Consider the following 19,129-nt stretch of genomic DNA (forward strand, 5'->3'; position numbering starts at 1 on the left):
TCGCTCTTATCTATCCCTTATATCCTTTTGACAAATTCTTACTATTTCCCTTTTTTTTCCTACTTCCAATCACTATTTTCTGATGACAAATGCAAAATAAGCTCTAGCAAACAGACTTGCAGGAAAGTAGGAAATAGAAGCACTTCCTGTCTTTCCTTGCAGAGGTCTCCACTAATGCCTGTGTTTGCACACTTGGAAATTTCCGGCAATGAAGACTTGGTTTTGAACATACGGAGCCACCTAAGACCAATACTTCCGCAAACTACTTTTCCCATTTCATTCACCAGGAATGTCTTTCCAAGTCAGCATAGATTTACCTGGCACTGCTCTTTCATTAGTAAAAAAGGTAAAAATGCTGAGAAGGGAGAGGGCAAAGAGGGGCCCACAAAGCCCACCAGCCCCACTCCTTTCTCCCACGGCCTTAGCCTCCTTGGCTTTGTGCCTGTTGCTCCCCAGGGCCACTGTGTGCTCAGGAAGGTGGTGTCCCCCATGTGACCCCACCCTGGGGGTCCCTGCTCCTCCATTCCCCTCCCCAGGCTGGCAAGAGGCCAGGAGCTCACCTGGGCAAAGCGGTGGGCCCGCCGGCTCACTGAGAAGGAGTAGGCACTGGGCAAGCGCAGGCTGATGGGCAGCACGGACACATTGAAGTGGAGGAGGACGACACCCTCCCCCGGGCCCTGGAAGTCTGAGTCGTTGACCAGCACGGCCAGCTGCACAGCCCAGCTCTCCGAGATGGGGAGGCTCCGGTTGAGAACCAGCCCTGCGGGTGGAGACATGTGATGATAGGTAGGGGCCCTGCCCAGGGTGACCACTGCCCCACGCTGCTGCACATCTCCCCTGCAAAGCATTCCCTGGACACATGGGCATACGTGTGACAACAGGTACTTTTACCCGCACGGTACACAGACAACAGACCTGGCTGGAGGCACTAAGGCTGAACTATTTTAAATGTGAGTCACTGTGCTGAGCTGAGCCCAGAAGACCCTCCTCAGCTGGGAGGTAACCTCAGTGAGGTGTGTGTGTGTGTGTGTGCATGTGTATGAGAAAGATGCACGTCGGGGCAAGCACACACAGGTAAAGACCCACCACCACCACCAGCAAGGTCCCAGAAAGACCGTCCTGGCCCCTGAGAACTTCTCGCAACAGTACCAGCCTCCTATGGACCCTCAGATTCCACAGGCCTCAAGCACCCAGGAGCTTCCACACTCCTGAGCAATCACCATGTGCCAAGGCCAAGATCACCATTTAGTGGAGTACAAAGGAGGCGAGGATCTCTGGGTACACATGGCATACAGAGTGAGTGTGCAGGGGCAAGGATGACATTTTCCCTTGCACAGAACAGAGGTCATCAGAGGCTTGGTGAGGGAAAAGACAGGAAATAGGATTAGGTCAGGCAGAAAGGGGTAAAGGCACCAGTGATCCTGGGTTCCCCAGAAGCAGGCCTCCAAACAAGGATCCAAGCACAAGTGGCATATTTGAAAGGTGATCCTACAAAACACAGGCAAGAGAGCGGGCGAGGGAGGTGGGGAGGTTTGGCAACTGATGAGGACGCCCAATCCTGCAGGTGAGCCCTGGGGGCACGCGGTGCTTAGCCCTGAGGGTGGGCACATTTCAGAAGTCAGACAGGACAGTCATCCCAGAACCCTCCAATTTGAGGGCACAGAGCTGCTACTGGACATCAACTCCTGTTAGTGGAGAGTTGCTGGGTGGGGGGGGTAGGGGGGATCAAGGATCCCTGGGCACTTGGGCATCTAGGAGGTGGCACAGCTGGTGCCTGGGGCCAGAGGGAGACACGTGTTGCAGTGAGCCCTGGCGTGGTCAGCACAGGGTAGTGTGGTGGGGGTCCTGCCAGGGTCAGCCTTGGCCTTGGGGCAGTTTAGGGAGAAAGGACAGCCTGTAAACACCCACCAAGCTGGCCAAGGTGAGTCCAGCAGAGACAAAGGCTGGGAAGAGGGCTGGAAGGAGTGGCCACCTGGGGCTGAGAGGGCCAGGACAGGTGTCTACTTGTGCAGGGCGCTGCCCTGCCCAAGGAGAGCAGGTCACCAGTTCCCCAGGGGGCCCTGTTAGGCCACACTGTTCCCCTCTTACTGTAGTCATGCACGGTTGCCCGCACAAAGCTGCCGTTGACCTGGGCCAAGGTCTCATTGGGCATGTGCTCCACTCGGAAGGTCCGGAGGGCCTTGGCATCCCCAGAGAGCAACGTGTTCGTGTACCGTCTCAGGAGCTCCCCGGAGGCTGGCACCACGTCTGCATCGAAGACACGTAACATGGCTACCACTGTGCCCTGCAAAGAATACGGGAGCCAGTCAGGGCCCCGAAAGCCAGAGCCCATAGGAGGGCACGTGCCCCGCAGGTGGATCAGGTGTGTGCGGTCAGAGCTGTCTCCCGGGACAGACTGACTAGGGTTCAAGCTGCAAGGGGCCCCCAGGCGGCCTGCTTGTCACCCTTCCTGGGCCACTGCACCTCACCTCTGCAACAGGTGCAATGGCATCTCCAGACTTCCCATGATTATGGGTTAGAACAGATGCCCTGGTGCTCTGTGGAAGACCTCATTCAGGTCCCCACAGTGCAGAGTGGGCACCCCCACTCTCCTTCCAGGAAGCTGGGTCCCGCACAGTGGAGAAGTTAGCTCAACGTCACGCAGTGACAGATGACAGAGCTGGGACCTAAGCACAATGTCCACCAGAATGCTCTCCTAAAGCTTCTTCTGTACCCCAGGCTAGATGGGGTCATGAGGGGGGTTGAGTAAAGTCACAGGTCATCTCTGCTCTCACTCCTGGCCAGGCTCCAGTGTTACCATGGAGCTGCCCTGCCAGGCTCATGAGACATTTCTCTACTCCATGTGCTTTCCTCTTGCCCATCCATCCACCAAACCTGCTCCCTGGGTGTACAGAGAAGCAGGCAACCACAGCATATCCGACCCCGACCCTCCCCTTGCTCCCGCCAGCCTGCCGGCTGCAGGACAGCCCAGGGCCCAGCAGGTGGCAGTCACGCTCCGCCTGCACGGGCAAGAGCAAGGCGGGGCCCCGGTGGGAGGGGCGGCGCAGGGACATCCCTGTGGATCCACTGGCCTGTCTTCCTCCGCTCCGGGGTACCCTCCCTGAACTCACTGGCCCTCCCTTGAGGGGCTGACAGCCCGAAGAAGGGAGCGCCCTCCTGGCAGACGTCCTCTCCGTCTCCTTGGGGCAGTGCGCCCCGCCTGTGCAATACTACAGCTGCGCCCCTCTGATGCGAGCCCTGATGGCTGAGTCAGAGGCTGGGCACCCTTACCCTCAACCCCACCGGCACCCCACCCCTCCCCTCACCCGCTTCCCAGGGCAGGGGTCAGCTCGGGGCCAGCGGGGCTGGTCCTCTCTCCTCCTCAGCTGTCCTGGAGACCAACAAAACCCCAACAGACAGACTGATGGACAAATGAAAGACGAATAACCACAGTGATGGTCAGCCACGTGTCTGGATGGCTAGATGGACAGCTGAATAGACCGAGGAACAAATGATGAGTGGAGAGACCCAGATGCCCAACAAAGAGATGACAGACACTAGACAAGCACCAGACAAACGCATAGGCACCTCCTTCCGCTTGAACTCCACCACCGCACTGGCACTGTCGACGCCCCCGAGGAAGGTGGGCGCAGAGTCGTCCTCGTCGTACACGGTCACAGGGAAGGGCACCATCACCTCCTCCTCGCGCATGCCCATGCGAACCGTGCACGCGGCCACCAGCTCATACTTCTCCCGCTGCTCACGGTCCAGGGCCCAGCGCGTGCTCACCTCCAGGGTGTCCGGATCGCAGCGGAAAGGCAGACTCTCACCTGAGCACCAAACAGACCAGCAACCCCAGGATGACCCTGAGCTGAGGGAAGGACAAGCTGCCTTCCTCAGGGCCCCACAGGGAGCAGTGCGCAAGAGGAGACCGAGCTGGCGTGCATGCTGGGCCTGGGCCGTGGACCCTCTTCGGCTTCCACAGTGGAGCACAGCCTCCAAGCAGTTTGCAGTGAAGATTATGCTCTGAGCGTCACTGTGCCTGCAGCCTGCACTGGTGCTGATAGGGAAGAGCAGGGACCAGGAGGTCTGCTTCAGGTCCTCAACCCAATCACCTAGGAGGGCACACCCGTTCACACACCCTGCCTGCCTCCTCTGTGGCGAGGGCTGGCACCAGTCACAATGCAGGCCCAGAGATCCAGCTCCTAGTGTTTGCTGGTATTTGAAAAACTGTCAGGAATTTTCTTAACTGTGGAAGCAAGACATGCTCATTTTAGAAAATGTGAGAAAAAAGCCACAATTCCACCACTTGAAAACCAACATTGGGGACATCTAGTGTAATTTCATGTTAACACACAAATATTTCTGACTGCCTGGTTTGGATCCCTGCCCTATACACCTGCAGGCTGTGTGGCCTGAGGCTGATGGTTCTGTCTCTGTTCTTCAGCTTCCTCACCAGAAGATGAAGTGAAGTGAGAGTGGCTCAGTCGTGTCTGACTCTTTGAGACCCCATGGACTATACAGTTCATGGAATTCTCTAGGCCAGAATACTGGGGGTCTTCCCAACCCAGGGATTGAACCCAGGTCTCCCGCACTGCAGGTAGATTCTCTATCAGCTGAGCCACGAGGGAAGCCCCAGAAGATGAGATGCTGTGTGTGTTCATCGCCAGACACTGCTGTAAGTTCAACGACTCACTGCAACCTGGCGAGGGGAGGACCAGTAATAACAACATACTCTTCAACCCAAGCCTGTCCTGGAATTCATCCTCCAGAAAGGATACAGAAAGGGGGAAAAGCTGAACGCTTGAAGGTCAACAGTGACCACCCCATAGCCAACCTCAGGAGGGCTGTCAACTCCACTTGGTGGAAAATCACATCAGAGCCACATATTACATGTGAACTACACATTTCCCTATATTGCTTGTGGTTACAAAAATGGCTTTTCTTTTTAAGCAAAAAAGGCAGCACACTAAACCATATGCTCTGGGACAACTTTGTACAAAGACATCCATCCCTGTGGCAGGATAAATGAAGGGACGTGGGAGTGGGAGTGACTACTTTCCTTACACTACTGAGCGCTCCTTTAACATTATGACCATGTGTGGGTGCCATCAACCTGGTGGGAATCCAGGCTTCACTCACCAGCCGTCCAGTGCAATAAGTGTCCCCTTTAAACTGTCCAATGGCACCTCACACACAGCGGCTCAGTTGCCTTCTCTCATCTCCACTCGGATCCAGTGCCCTTCCCCTACCCCATATCCATGTGGCTTCCCCAGGGCCATCGTGTGGTAGGAATATCTTGTGACAAGGTCCACAGTCCTTACAGTGGCTCAGGCGGAATCCTGGAACCATGCTTGGTCCCCTCGTGAATCTCTCAACACCCCACATTCAACTCCCCAGAAAATCTTGCTGGATCTTCCTGCAAAAACATGCCCAGAATCTGTCTGCTTCTTGTGGCCTAAAGGCTTTCACCCTCAACCCCAGTCCTCATCCTCTCACTCAAGGATGTCTCCTGCCTCTTCATAGTTTTCCTGCTTCCTCCAAACCACTCACCCCAAATCATTTCTAACACATCAGCCCGATTAACCTTTTAAAGTTAAGTTATATCCTGTCAAGGACACCCTCCCCCCACCCCTGAAAACACCTTCTATGGCTCCCTAGTCCCCTCATCAGGAAGTCCTGCCCCCTCCCTTGAATTTTTCTGCCCTCAGCAGCCTCTGCCCTCCCCTCCAGCTACACTTCCCCCTCGGCACTTTTGAATGAGCTCGCCCTGGTTGCTGGGCACCCTCCTTTACCTTGCTCCAGCCACCTGACTTAGGACAGTGGTCTCCACCACTCTGTGCCTTCTCAGCTTCACCTCCCACCTGGTCCCTTCAGAGGCCACCCAGCGTCCTTAGCGCCTGTGTGGTCTCCACTTGCCCCGGGCGTGGAAGGTCCAGATAGGCAGGGTTTGGGTCTGAACGTGTTCACTGTTTCACCCCTGGTCCCTAGAGCCATGCCTGGCCTGTGGCCAGCATACATGAGATACACGTGGGCCTCTGAATGAATGGATGATGGGGTGGTGTAGTCAACTTGGACAGCTCACGTAGAGGAACCGCAGGGCCATGCCTGGCACTCGGCAGGCATCGAGGAAGGCTCCATGTGGCTGGCACTCACCTCCCAGGAGCCTGTAGGCCACGCTGACGTTGGGGCAGAGGAACTGCATGGGCAGCAGGCGGAACTGGTGGAAGGTGCCAGGGGGCCTGTTCTCCCGGATGCGGAAGGACAGGCCTGACTCGGGGAAGCAGAGCTCCCGGGGTTTGAGGGCGCCGCAAGCCGGGAAGGAGGCATTGATGATGGAGAAGTACACTCGGGCACAGCCTGGCCACTGGCACTCGCCCTCACGAAGGGATGTGGGTGACAGGAAGACCCGCAGATAGATGGTAAGCAGCGGGAAGCCGCCGTCTGCAGAGACAAGTCAGGCCCCGCCAGGGTGTCAGCCACACCTACCCAGCTGGGACCTGAGTGGGGAGAGGGCAGGAGCTCGGGGCTGGTGCAAAGCCTAGTCCCCACCAAGGCTAGCAGGGCTCTGCTGGGAACCCCGCCCTGCCCCCTACCTCCTGCTTGCCCCCTATGGCCCTGTACTTGGGATCTGGCAGCCTCAGGGCCCTATGGCTCTGCTCCCTCATCCTGGGGGTGCCTCACAGGTCCATCTCTCTGATTATTCCAAGTCTCAGTTCAAATACCCTTCCTCAGAGAGGTGCGCTGAACCCTGGGTCTAAGATGGAGTGCTTCCCCAAGGCAGGCTCTTGGCACCTCAGGTGACCTCCCTTCCCTCCCTCACCCACTACCCCAAGCACTTTCTTTCTTTTCTCACTTTTAAAAACACTACAGGGATGGAATTGGGTGGGAGCGGGGAGAGAGGTTCAAGAGGGAGGGGACATATGTATACCTGTGGCTGATTCATTGTGATGTATGGCAGAAGCCAACACAATACTGTATTTATCCCTCAATTAAAAATAAATAAAAATAAAACACTTATTCTATTCTATTTTTGCTGATGTTGCTGCTTGTGGGATCTTAGTTCCCTGACCAGGGACTGAACCCAAGACCTCAACAATGAAAGCTCAGAGTCCTAACCACTGGACCCCCAGGGAATTGCATGCCACCCCTGCAGAGGTGGCTTCCCCAGCACCTAGAGAGTGGATTTCTGGAGTTCCATCATGGAGGCACCATAGCAACCCCCGTCCAACCCATCTGGATCTCAGCTGGGGCGGGGGCTCTTCCAGGGCCTTCTATCTTAGCTCTAGGGAAGTGTCCCCCTCTACATCTACTCCCATAGTCATCAGTTCTCTGCTTCTTACTAGCCTGTCCTCTGTTGCTCCAGTCCCCTACTGTGGTTAATAATTCTCCGTATAAACTTTCTCTGTTCTAATTACTGTGATTTCTCTCCTGACTAGAGCTGGCAGGTGCATGAGGCTGCTCTCCAATCACGAACAGAACAGGCCTCCTATGAAACTCAGACCCTTGGCAAATTCCACTCTGGCAGTACTGTTCACAGCAGAGTGTCTGCCTCTCAGCACTCACAGGAGCTCAGAGCTGGCGTGAGGGTCCAGGGAGGCCATGTCTATAGAGCAAGAGGTGGGGTTGTGATCACCATTTGGTGCCACAAGGCAGAACTCTGCTCCACAAACAACCTCCTCCCAGTACCAGGGTCACACGTGGCCTTCACTCCAGCTTGGACCCCTGCTCTGAGAAGCCGTCCAGACCTTCCTCCTGCTCCACTTTCCTCCCTGGCACCAGGCTCCAGTCCTCACCAGGTGCCAAGAGCAGCCTACTGCTGATGGTAAGGTGGGCTTTCCGTGCAAACAGCTGCTTCTCCACCAAGTTCCAGATCATCCACTAAATCAAGATCTTGGGATGTCTCCTGCCTTTCTTAACTCTTCTCTCACAACCCCACATCTCTGTTAATCCAACTGGAAAAGACATTTGCAGCCAGCATGGAGAGAGCCCCTCAAGTCCTCCACGTAAGTTCTCCAAAATCCCAACAGCCTCAGGAGGCCTGGGGTCATCAGTGGTCCTCAAGCTCATCCTGGCTCCCTCACGGGCTGGACAAAGAGGACAGGCCAGCCCCATCTCACTTGTTCCACTCTTACAAAGCAGGAGTCGTAGGAGCTGTGTGATGGGCTCTAAGGAAGGACCAGGCGAGGGCGGGGCGGGGGTGGGTAATGAGGCATGTGGGGGTGGGGTCAGGGCCGCCCCCTTACTGCGGATGTTGAGCTTCTCCCAGGAGCTGTGGTCCAGGCTCTGGTTAAGGTAGAGAAGCCCCGTGTCCTCCTCGATGCGGACCCAGTCGTTCTCGTGCAGCCGCGTGCGGTAGGCGCCGTAGAGGTACTGGCCCAGGCGGAAGCTGGGCATCTCCTCCGGCACGTCCTGCAGGGCGTGGACATAGAGCAGGGGCGTGCCGGCCGGCTGGTCCACGTATAGCTTCTCCCAGTAAGCGTCCCTGGAGAAGTAGAGTCCCAGCGGGGCTGTGGGAGGCAGGGAAACATGTGAGGGAAGGAGGGACTGAGGGACGACCATGGTGCAGAGCCCAGCAGCCCTCCCAGGCAGATCACCTTTCCCAGCGGCTTGACTTCACATTTTAGTAATAGCTTCCTTGCGGGCCAAAAAAGAAAACTTCACTAATTTAAAATTCTGATCTAAGTAGGTCTTTCTCATCTGTAGTCCTAAGAACATCAACACACAGTTATCTGTATAGTTAAACACTAGCTGCAAATACACTGCTTTAAAACAGAAAAAGGAGGAAGTGAGGAAGCATAAACAGTTGCAATATCATTCTCGATTACCTGAGATAGATAAGCACGTAAACCACTTGGCTTTCACCCAAGCTTCTGAGCAAATCACCTGGAGCCAGAATGTTCAAGTGTACAAGACGCTGCCAGACAAGCAGACCAGGCAGGGGTCCCCAAAGAGGAACTAGAGCACTTTATAAGTAACACGTGCTTGCATGCTAAGTTGCTTCAGTCGTGTCCAACTCTTTGTAACCCTATGCACTATAGCCCTCCAGTCTCCTCTGTCCTTGGAATTCTCCAGACAAGAATACTGGAGTGGGTTGCCACGCCCTCCTCTAAGAGATCTTACTGACTCAGGGATCAAACCTGCATCACTTACACCTCCTGCATCGGCAGGTGGGTTCTTTACCGCTAGTTCCACCTGGGAAGCCCCTGTAACAAAATCTTCATCTAAAGTCAAACATGCTCCTACCATTGTACTGAAAAATTCCACTCCATTTATCTGAGAAAAATGAAAACATATGTCCGTCAAGTGACTTGTTCACAAATGCTGGGGTTATTCACAGAGCCAAGAACTGGAAAGAACCCAGATGTGTTCCAGCAGGTTATCAGATAAGAAACCTCAGTCCATCACACCATGGAACCCTATGCAGTTAGGACGGGGCACAAACTATTGATACACACGACAGCCTGGACACATCTCATAGACATCCTGCCAAGTGGAAGAAGCAGCACAAAAGAATCACATGGCACCGTTCCAGACTGATTTTAGGTGACAGAAATCAGACTGGGTACCAGCCGGGGGTAGGGGAGGTAACAGCCTGGAAAAGCAGGGGGCATATTCTGGGAAACATACATGCTTCATATCCTGATGGGGTGTGGGTCACACAGGGACATCCATTTGTCAACAACATACAGCCAAGATTTGTGCATTTCAACCTACGTAAATGTGGCCTAAATTTATCACTGAGAGGCTGTGGGTAGAGCTGTAAATGCCATGAGGAAGAGGGATGCTGACCATGGCCACGCTGGGTGAACCAATGGAGCACTCATCCTACTACTCTCTTGACTTGGTGTATGTTCAACATTTTGCATCATAAAAAGTTATTTTTAAATAGTAAGAAGTTTTAAAAAGATGGATAAATGGGCAGGTGATGCTTTAAAAAAAAAAAACTGAAAACCTGCCAATATTCTCTACAAAGCACAAAAAATACTAACACACAAAGCAAACATGAGAAACATTGTACTTGTGTGTAAGCGATTTCTCTTTTCAATCAATTTGTTTCCACCTACATTCTGCTTCTCTTGCAGCCACCAAGGTGAGTGGTTGGTCCGCTCCACACCAGTGGAAGACACCCTGGGGCTGCCTGGGTCCTTGAAGACACACTTGTGTGTGGGAAACAATCAAGTGCCAAGTGCAGTCAGGTGAGGAGAACAGGTGAAGACCTTTTGGATCCCAAAGTGGTGCAACAGTAAGAAAACTGGAAGGTTGCCGGCACTGTGCCAGGCTTCCCAAGGATGACTTCAAAGGCAACCTGGCTGGGAATGCCAACTTGAAGTGTGCATTGATTGGGCCCTGCCCACCCAGTGTGGGTGCTGCCCTGCCAGACAGGCTGGACCATGGAGCCAGCAGGAGAGGGAGGGAACAGGAAGAGAAACAGAGGGAGAGAGAGGGAAGGGGGGAAAAGACAAAAGGGGCTAAGGACAAAGGTAAGTAAGGCGGAGAGGATGGAGGGGAGAGATGCTCTGGCCAGTAGTCAAAGGCTACTGCACACCCGGCACTAAAGACAGAGATGGAAGGAGTGGGCTGCAGGCACAGGGCTGACTTATTAGACCTTCGGAAAACTGCTCCCTAGGAGTGCTGTCCCTGGAGTGGGACCCAGAATCACTGGGTCTCTGCAGGTGAGGTACTGGGAAGGGCAGCTGAACTCCAAGGAGCTGGCCCTGTGCCCAAGTCAGGCTCTGCATGTGGCCTTCCTGCCCTGCCGCCCCTTGGGGGAAGGGATCCACACAGAGCATCATGCTGCCTGCCATCCAAGGGGATGGCAGCTCCAGGAGCTCTAGGAAGAAGTCACTCTGGGGAACTCTGGGGAGGGAGCACTGAGACCTGACTTCCCTTGCCGGGGGTCTCAATGGTAGAGACCATGACAGGAGCCACCCACGCATGGCTGGATGCCACCCTCCTGTCCCACAGCCTCCCAACTGGCCACGAGGATATGGGCTGCCCTCAGATACACTCAGGGTGTTCATTTCTTCGGGATTTTGTACCCAACCCTAGCAGGGACAGCTGGCAGCTCAGAGAACTGTGTCAGCCCCAAATGGCCTCAAGCCTGGCCTTGATGCTTCCGTGAAAGGGCAGCCAATGGCACCAGCTCGGAGCAGGCCTTTTGCAAGCTGGGCAGAGTGACAGGCCACAGCTGACAGATTCTCCTGCACAGCTAGGATGCACTCCACTGGCTCACCCGTCCTGAGAAGTACACAGTTTGGGGTCCCAAAGAGGACCCTACAGCACTGCTCATCACTGCTCTTGTGACAAAGGCAGGAGGGTCCCGGTGGTGTTTCCTCAGCCAACGAGAGGAAAAGGGCAGCTGCTCCCCACCTGTAGTGCACTGGAGCCCCACTGCAATGCCTGGCAGAGTAATAAACCTGGGTCTGCACTCCTCACAGAAATCAGAAGGGCTCCGAGCCCACGGCGGCCGCCTGTCCCGCCCCAGTAAGGCCGGGTCTGGGAAGGCAGACTCGAGTGGGGGTCAACACCAGACACAGCCCTGCTGCCCCAAAACAAGTGCCTGATTCATAAGCAGCAGCCCAGCTTCCTTTCCCTCCAACACTCCATGAAGGTTGCAAGTCAAAGGGTCTAGGGGGAGCTCCGGGGTGGGCTGTGGGGGGCTGGGGAAGGAGCACGGAAGCTGATGCTCACAGCCCTGCGGACAGCAAGAGGAGTGGCTTGCTTTTCCCTCCACTGCCACCTTCTCCAGAGGACTTGGCCCACCGCATTCGCCCACCCCGCCTCTCAAAGGTGCAGAGTGGGATGAGCGCAGCCAGGTGGACTCACACAGCACGAGGCCAGGCCCCGTGGCACATGGTGACCCTGCATTTTCTTTGCAGCCCCACATGGAGCTGCTGATGGGATCACTGCTTTGTAAACAGACACCTGGGCAGGACAGAAAGAAAGTTGTTTGTATGCTCGAGGGCACACGCGCAGCCAGCCAGGGGATTGGGATTCAGAGGGCTGTCTTTCCAGCAGCACAGCCCTCACTGGCCTGCTCAACCCCATGTCACATGATCCAGAACCCACGGTTACTGTGCCCACCCTCCACCCCCACCCCAAGTCCTGAGCGGTGACCACAAGTCAGGGATGCTGGCCTGCAGTAGAAAGCAGTCCCGGAGGGCGCAACGTCTCTCGGGAAGGTTGACTTTCTGGCCACAAAGAGAATGAGAGATTTCCCAGTGGCTTGACAGGGTGGTGACCTGGTGGCAGTCCAGACTCGTGACACCATGCTGGGTGGGAAGGGGGCTCTGTGCTGCCAGCCTCCTTCTCATCCTGGCAGAAAGGTGAGCGCCAACCGCTAGCGATCTGAGATGCGGCCTGCAGGGCCCCAACCCCAGAGCTGCAGGAGACTCAGTTGGTGGGGAGGGGGGAAGCCCAGGGTGGGTGTGGGTGGGTCCCCCAGATGGCACACAGCCAAGGGCAGCCTGTGTCTGCCAGCCTGCCTGGCCACCAGCTCTCCTTGGTGTGCCAGAGCTCTCCGTGGAGAAGTGAGGTCTGCATTCTGGTCTCCGGAGTACTGTCAAGGATGCTGTGGGACGCCTGCACCCACATCAGTGGAGTATCTCGACTTTTGCCTTCTTATTCTCTCAGGATATAATCCCTGTGGCCTTGGTCATCTGTGCAAGAACTGGCGGCCCTGGGAGCCACCCGCTGGGGGTAGGGCTTGCAGATGGGTCTTCTAAGGGGGGGCGAGATGCTCACTCCACCTGCCAGGTAGTGCGGAGCAGATCCAGAATAGGGCTCCTCCCCTGGGGCCCCCTTGAGCACATGTACATTCAGTGGTCCAGGGGCTGGGAGGTGCCTTGAGCACCAGGGAGCCCCCACCTCCGAGCTGGTCCAGTCCCCACCACACAGACTTCATGTGCAGGATGAGAGCACTGCCTGCTCTCATCTCCGAGCCGGGTCCTACGGGATCCATGTGGGGCCTGGTCTGTTGCTGCCAAAAGGGATTTGTGGGTTGGGCGATGATTGTGAGCAGAAACAGTCTTAAATGCACTTAAAATGCTTCCCAGGTGGTCCCTACTCAGGGCATGGCCGCCTTAATGCTCCTCCTTGTCACAGACACTTTTAGATGGAAAAACACATGGACCAAGGTAGGGAACGAGGGTGTGGGTGCAGGGCTGGCCGCAGGGGGGTATAGCCTGGGGAGACCACAGGTCCCCATACTTCGTTTAATGCTCTCCTGTCATTGTCCTAGAATAATTCATAATTCTAGAACAATCTGCATTCTATGCTGGGCCCTACAAATGATGGGGCCAACCCCAGAGGGTGAAGCAGAAGAGCCCGGAATGGGCCATCAGAGGTGTCCAGTTTCCTGGGGCTGTGCAGCCTCTGTAAAGTTCTAGCCTCCTCTGGGCCTCGCTTTCTCTGACTGTGAACAAGGGAAGGGCAGGCTGGGGAGAGGAGGAGCTGGTAAAGGTGCAGATAGGCCTCACCTTTGCACAGGTACACGCGGTATGAAGTTCTCACTTCCGATTTATAATCACTGGACAAACCTCTTCACTGCCCCATTAAACAGGTAAGAACACGGAGGCTGGGAGGTGAGACTTCCCATGGTCAAACAGCTGGAGGTTGGCATCTTGGGGTTTGGACAATGACTAACAAAGCGGCGATGGGACTCAGGAGCAGGGCAGATGCTGGCCCCACCGGGAAGCCCCAGGCCCTGCCAGCTGACCACCCCTCCCTACTGGCACCGTTTTGCCAGGAAGGGCTTTTTGACCAACCTCTGATGAGTCTCCCCTGGAACTTGGGGCAGGTCGACACAGCAGGACTTGTAAAACCGGCCCCACCCACGCCTTCCACCCCTGAATGCCGCTGGGTGACAGGGTCCTCCCCCAACACCTAGTCCCACGTTTCTGCCTCGACAGATGTGACCAGCACCACGTGGGGTTCTGGCCCCTCAGGTTGCCCTGGCATCACACCAGAGGGCGAGGAGCTGGGCTTTGCTCTCTCAGGAGTGGGGAGGGGTCCCACACTGCTCATGACATACCTGCCAAAGGCCCTGATTGCTGCTCGCATTTGCAGAGACCCCAGGCCCCCTTCATGGCCTGTGTGTGTATGTGCATGAATGTGAATGCACAGGTATGCAGCAGATGGAAACAGAGACAGGCACGTTGGCCCAAGACCCCATATGCTCCCACCCTGCCCCACCCCTGCAGGAGAAGATGTGCAACTAACACTCAGTGGGGACAGCAGGCTGTCCTGTTCCAAGGAGGGCCTCCTCCAGCATCTTTACAAGCAGAGCCACTAGGCACGGATGGTCTCATTCGGCGCACGCAGTCACCAACCTTTTTGTATCCTGGAAAGGCAGTCTTCAATGCTCCACACCTGGCTGGATGTGTCATTTACTCACATTTGTATGCAGAGAGAAGCAGGCCCAAGTCTCTACTTCACTTTCACTCATTCAACTGTCCACAAGCTCAGCCCCATGCGAACACTCACACATGAACACTGGTCATACTTGTACACATTCTCAGACCCACACAGAAGCTGTGAGTGCCCTCCTGTGCAGTGGAGGACCACACAGGTGGACGAGGGTTTCTGGCTGTCATCCCTCGCTTCTGCAGCACATTGTGGGGACATCCTGCATGCTCTGCCTCAGTCCATGCCAAATGCATGCAGCCCCTTGGTGCCAACATAGCCCACGCCCTTCCCCTGCGATCACCTCCCATAGCCCCCAGATGCACCCATCGCCAACCTCTGTGCACCAGCCTCAGCTCCCCCGTGTACTGGAGGGTCACCTCCCGCTGGCCCCGAGGCTGCAGACCAGTCCTGGCCCCTGCAACCCAGCCAACTTCTCAATATGCAGTGAGCTGTGACCCCACTCTGGGGAGGGAGCCCCTTCCCCAAGCTCCTGCCCTCTGCCTCGGGATGGCCCACAGAGCTCTCTTACACTCATCACTGCCGATCAACTCTGATGTTAACCTCCTCTGGTCCAGTCGCCGTGTGGGTGTCTCTGGATTGGACCCAGACTGATACACACCTCTCTTACACTTAGCATGTCACATGCACATTCTCTCACACTGTTGCAGACCCATCCCTACCTCCCCCATCTTCTTGCTCATTTAGTGAGACATACCGAACCTACCCAGCCCTAACTGCAGGCTCACCTCACCAGTGCCCCCTGGTCAGCCCTGGCCATGAGAGGCCATGCACAACTCCCCTGAGGTTCCTTTGACCTCCTTGCTACCCTCAACAGAGGATGGGCTGCCCATCTGACCATACCAGCCCAGATCCAGGTAGGTGCTTCCTAACTGGGCACCCTTGACTAGAGTGAGTGGCAGTCACCGTGGTCATCCCACACAAGGCCCCAGACAACGAATGTCCTAGGACTGCAATGTAAAAGCCAGAATTTGGGGCTCTCAAGAAAAAAACACATGGCAAGATGGTCTGATCTAAGAACTGAGTGGGATGACAATAGTGCCCGCATGTGTGTGCAAGGCAGTACCTTCCCGTAGAATCCACTCACCAGGCAGCCCTGCTTCTGCCTGTGACGAGCACCAGATCCTGCAGATGACAGCTTTACTATGGCCCAGCACAATCTCCTTAACAGACGGTTTCCTAATGCCATCACCTCTGCAGAACAGGAAGCAGACCTCATGGACTCTCCCCAGGGACTGCCCCTCTCCCTGAGGGCCAGCTGTCCCTGTGGGGGGTCCCCCTAGCCCCACCGCCCAGACAGCAACTTTTGGCACCATTACCCTCTCCTCGTCCACCCCATGCCCCTCCTCTCATATCCTGTTCACATTTTCTCTTTATTCTAGTTGAATATTTGACATGTACAAGCAGCATATTTTGCAGAACATTTATGTCAAAATAGTGTTCTGCAACAGACACTCATGAGCCCGTGGCCAACTTAACTGGACGTTTAGTAACAGTGCTGCCCCTCCCACATGCCCCTTCCACCTCATACACTCACAGAAACATGAATCTGGGTCTTTGTTTTCCTTGCCCCTCTTTTTAAAACACTTTTACCTCATTCTTGAAAGGCACATCTGCTGGGCAGAGAATTCTGTGTGTGTGAGTGCTCAGTCATGTCCAACTCTTTTGTGACCCCATGGACTGTAGCCTGCCAGGCTCCTCTGTCCATGGAATTTTCCAGGCAAGAATATCTGGAGGGAGTTGCCATTTTCTGCTCCAGGGGATTTTCCCGACCCAGGGATTGAATCTGCATCTCCTGCATTGCATTGGCAGGCAGACCCTTTATCAACTGCACCAACTGGGAAGCCCACTTGGGAAGCCCTGAGACTTCTACAGGACAGTTATTCTGTCCTTCAAAAGCATGATCCTGCTGTCCTGCTTCTGAGAGCTCTGTACTCGTTCTAATGATTCTCTTCTTGGTTCTCTCTTCTCTCTGGTTGCTTCAGGACCTCCTGTGTTTGGTGCTTTCCTATTTCATTCTGATGAGCCAGCCTGCTCACCCTCATGTGGGTTTTCCTCCATCTCAGCTTATCTTCTAGGTGTTCTCTCCAGAGCATCCTTAAGCAAATGGCAGCCAGTCCCACAGCTCGAATGGCTGCCTCTGGGCCAAGGACTGCCACGTTCACCAGCCCTGACCTCCACCCAAGTACCAGAGACATCCGTACCAACTCGCTCCATCCTCTCCCTCATCTCAGTTCAGCTTAGAGGACCACCTAGCCTCCCTGAGCCCACTCTTCTTTTTTTTTTTTTTGGCTGTACTGGATCTTAGTTGTGGCATGCAAGATTTAAGTTCCTGGACCGGGACTGAAGCCAGGCCCCCTGCTTTGGGAGCACAGAGTCTTAGTCACTGGACCACCAGGGAAGTCCCTCCTTGAGACCACTCTTGACCTCATAGGCCACTTGCCCCAGAGCAGCCAGGGTCAGTCAGATCATGTCACAATCTGTCTGAAACAACAAACTAGTGAGTGAAACAACAAATGAATCCAGGAAGGAACAAACTAATACATTCATGGTTTCAAGCACAGAGTGGCGGGGGGAAGGCGGGCGGGAGGTTAACAGCTGGGCACGTTTGGAAAACAGTGAGACTTTGGGATAGGAGAGGGGGCAGGGCACCAGAGAGATGGGTGATATCACCTTGGTCAAGATCCCCTGGCTTGGTCTGACAGGCACAGGGAGCCACAGGTGGGTGGCCAGTGGCAGGATGAGCACGATGGAGCCTCACGGATGCCCCTCCCCGCCCCATGAGGCTCGCGTGGGGCACAGCACTCTCTAGTGCACGACCTGCCCGGGTGAGGCCAGGGCTGGCATTGCGGACACCTAAGAACGAAATCACTGGCCACGGCTCAGGAGGTGATGGCCTGGTAACTGAGGAACACTAACTGGGAGACATTAGGCAGAATGACACACACATGCACACACACGTGTGCACTCTCAGGCAGGGTCCCCCTGTAGGGTGCTCCACACACCCCACAATCTCCATTTTTTCCCCCAGGTGGAGGCTGGTTTTGCAAGGGACTGTAATGTAATTTTGGCTTTTTAGGAAAAAAGCACAGGTCAGGAGAGCCCGTGCCTACGAGCGCAGAGAGGGCCCTGCAGGCCAGCCCCACTGTGGCCATAAATGGGGCTGATGGGATGCTCAGTACCTCCTGTGTGTGGCCATAAAACCATCACCACCATCACCACCATTACCCAACCCCAATCACCACCCCCAACTACACCATTACCACTAGCATGATCACCACTCTCCCCACAAGCACCATCACCTTCGCCCCCCTCACCTACACAGCATCACCAGCACCATCACTAACTTCACCTGAACTCCAGCCCCCCACTATATTATCATCCCCACACCCTAACCACTACTGACACCATCACCACCCTCCTCACAACCATCACCTCCCACCTTCACCCACCAGCTTCACCACTACTGCTGACCATGCCTACACCATCACCACCCACCATCACTCCACTCTCCAACCATCGCCACCATCATCACTCTGCTAGGTGTCCAGAGGCTTCCAAATGAAGCAGCTTTGCCAGGTTTGACCCACATAAGATGTGGGAAGAAAGCTGGACTGGAAAGACCCACAAAGCCAGCCCGGGCCTGTCCCGTTCACTGCTGCATTCCCAGAACCTTGCCTGACGCCTGGCACAGAGCAGGAGAGAAGGGAAGGCCTGGGTGGGCTTCAGTAATTTGATGGTTCACAGACACCTCACTTTGAGAGTCCGCCACCTCTGTTCACGGGTCCTGGGCTCAGCTTAGATGTCATAAGCCAGTGCCTCCTTGCAGGGAATATGACAGCTTGCCCCAGTCCTCATGCTGGGAACTGAAGCCTCTCTACAAAATCATCAAGAAAACTCTGGCCTGTGCAGGTGTACCCAAAGCTGGACAGCTAAGTGCATACATGGGTGGTGAATAAAAGCCAGGGCTAGCTACTTTACCTGGTGTCCAGTGAGGACACTAGTCACCATGAGTGCAGCCTCAATTCCAGCCTTAAATTCCCTCTTCCCAAATGCTGCCAGCAGTCCTCAGTGGACAGCCTGTGTGCCATTGTGGCCACAAGGCTGAGTGGCCTTCCTGGTCCGGACTGGGCACCCAACAAAGGCCAGCTGGCACAAAGGCCTGGCACACAAGGAGGAGTGAGCAGCCACCCTGGCACACCCTGGATGCCCGGGGCTCTCCACGCTCCTAAGGATTCTGTCTAGCGCAGAGCCCAGGCACCTGCCTGCCTGTCTGGTCAGGGGCTTCACACATAGCCCAGCTCTGCAGGCCTTCCCTCCATCATCCCTTCAGACTGAGCCTCATCGTGTGGTCCACAGTGGGCAGGGCAGGCGATCACATGCAGGGGTACTGTGTCTCCCCACACACCTGTCTGTGTGGGCCCTGCCTGGACAGGGTGGCTGGTGGCCTGGAGAGGCCTTGCCTCAGAGGCACCACAGACCTGTACGTACAGGTACCTTCCTCCACACGTGAAAAGCTCTGACTTGCCCACCTTACCCAAGCTCTTACTGTAGACCTGAGTCTCCTCATCTGTTTCCCAATTCTGAGAAAGAGAATTCACTTCTTGCTCTCAGAATGGAACTGCAACCAGGCCTAGGTCTCCTGACAACCCCCTCCTCTGCCATGCCATCTACGTAGTCCTCTGCTGATGGGCAGGAAGGGGTCAGGGTGTGGCTGAAGTTT

The 19,129-nt window shown here is 55.4% G+C and overlaps 1 protein-coding gene across 3 annotated transcripts in view; it reads right to left on the minus strand.

Annotated features, from left to right (window-relative positions):
* Positions 1-19,129, minus strand: part of RET (ret proto-oncogene) — a 52,347-nt gene that overhangs the window by 21,160 nt on the left and 12,058 nt on the right. For all 3 annotated transcript variants that reach the window (XM_065922224.1, XM_065922223.1, XM_065922225.1), the window contains exons 2-6: positions 8,226-8,489; positions 6,136-6,423; positions 3,568-3,809; positions 2,089-2,284; positions 561-760 (exon numbers count right to left, since the gene is read on the minus strand). In XM_065922224.1, coding sequence (XP_065778296.1) covers positions 561-760; positions 2,089-2,284; positions 3,568-3,809; positions 6,136-6,423; positions 8,226-8,489 — 1,190 coding nt within the window. The remainder of the gene's footprint in view (positions 1-560; positions 761-2,088; positions 2,285-3,567; positions 3,810-6,135; positions 6,424-8,225; positions 8,490-19,129) is intronic.

The sequence above is a fragment of the Muntiacus reevesi genome, chromosome 2 (genome assembly GCF_963930625.1).
Source record: "Muntiacus reevesi chromosome 2, mMunRee1.1, whole genome shotgun sequence".
In the NCBI taxonomy this organism is placed as follows: domain Eukaryota; kingdom Metazoa; phylum Chordata; class Mammalia; order Artiodactyla; family Cervidae; genus Muntiacus; species Muntiacus reevesi.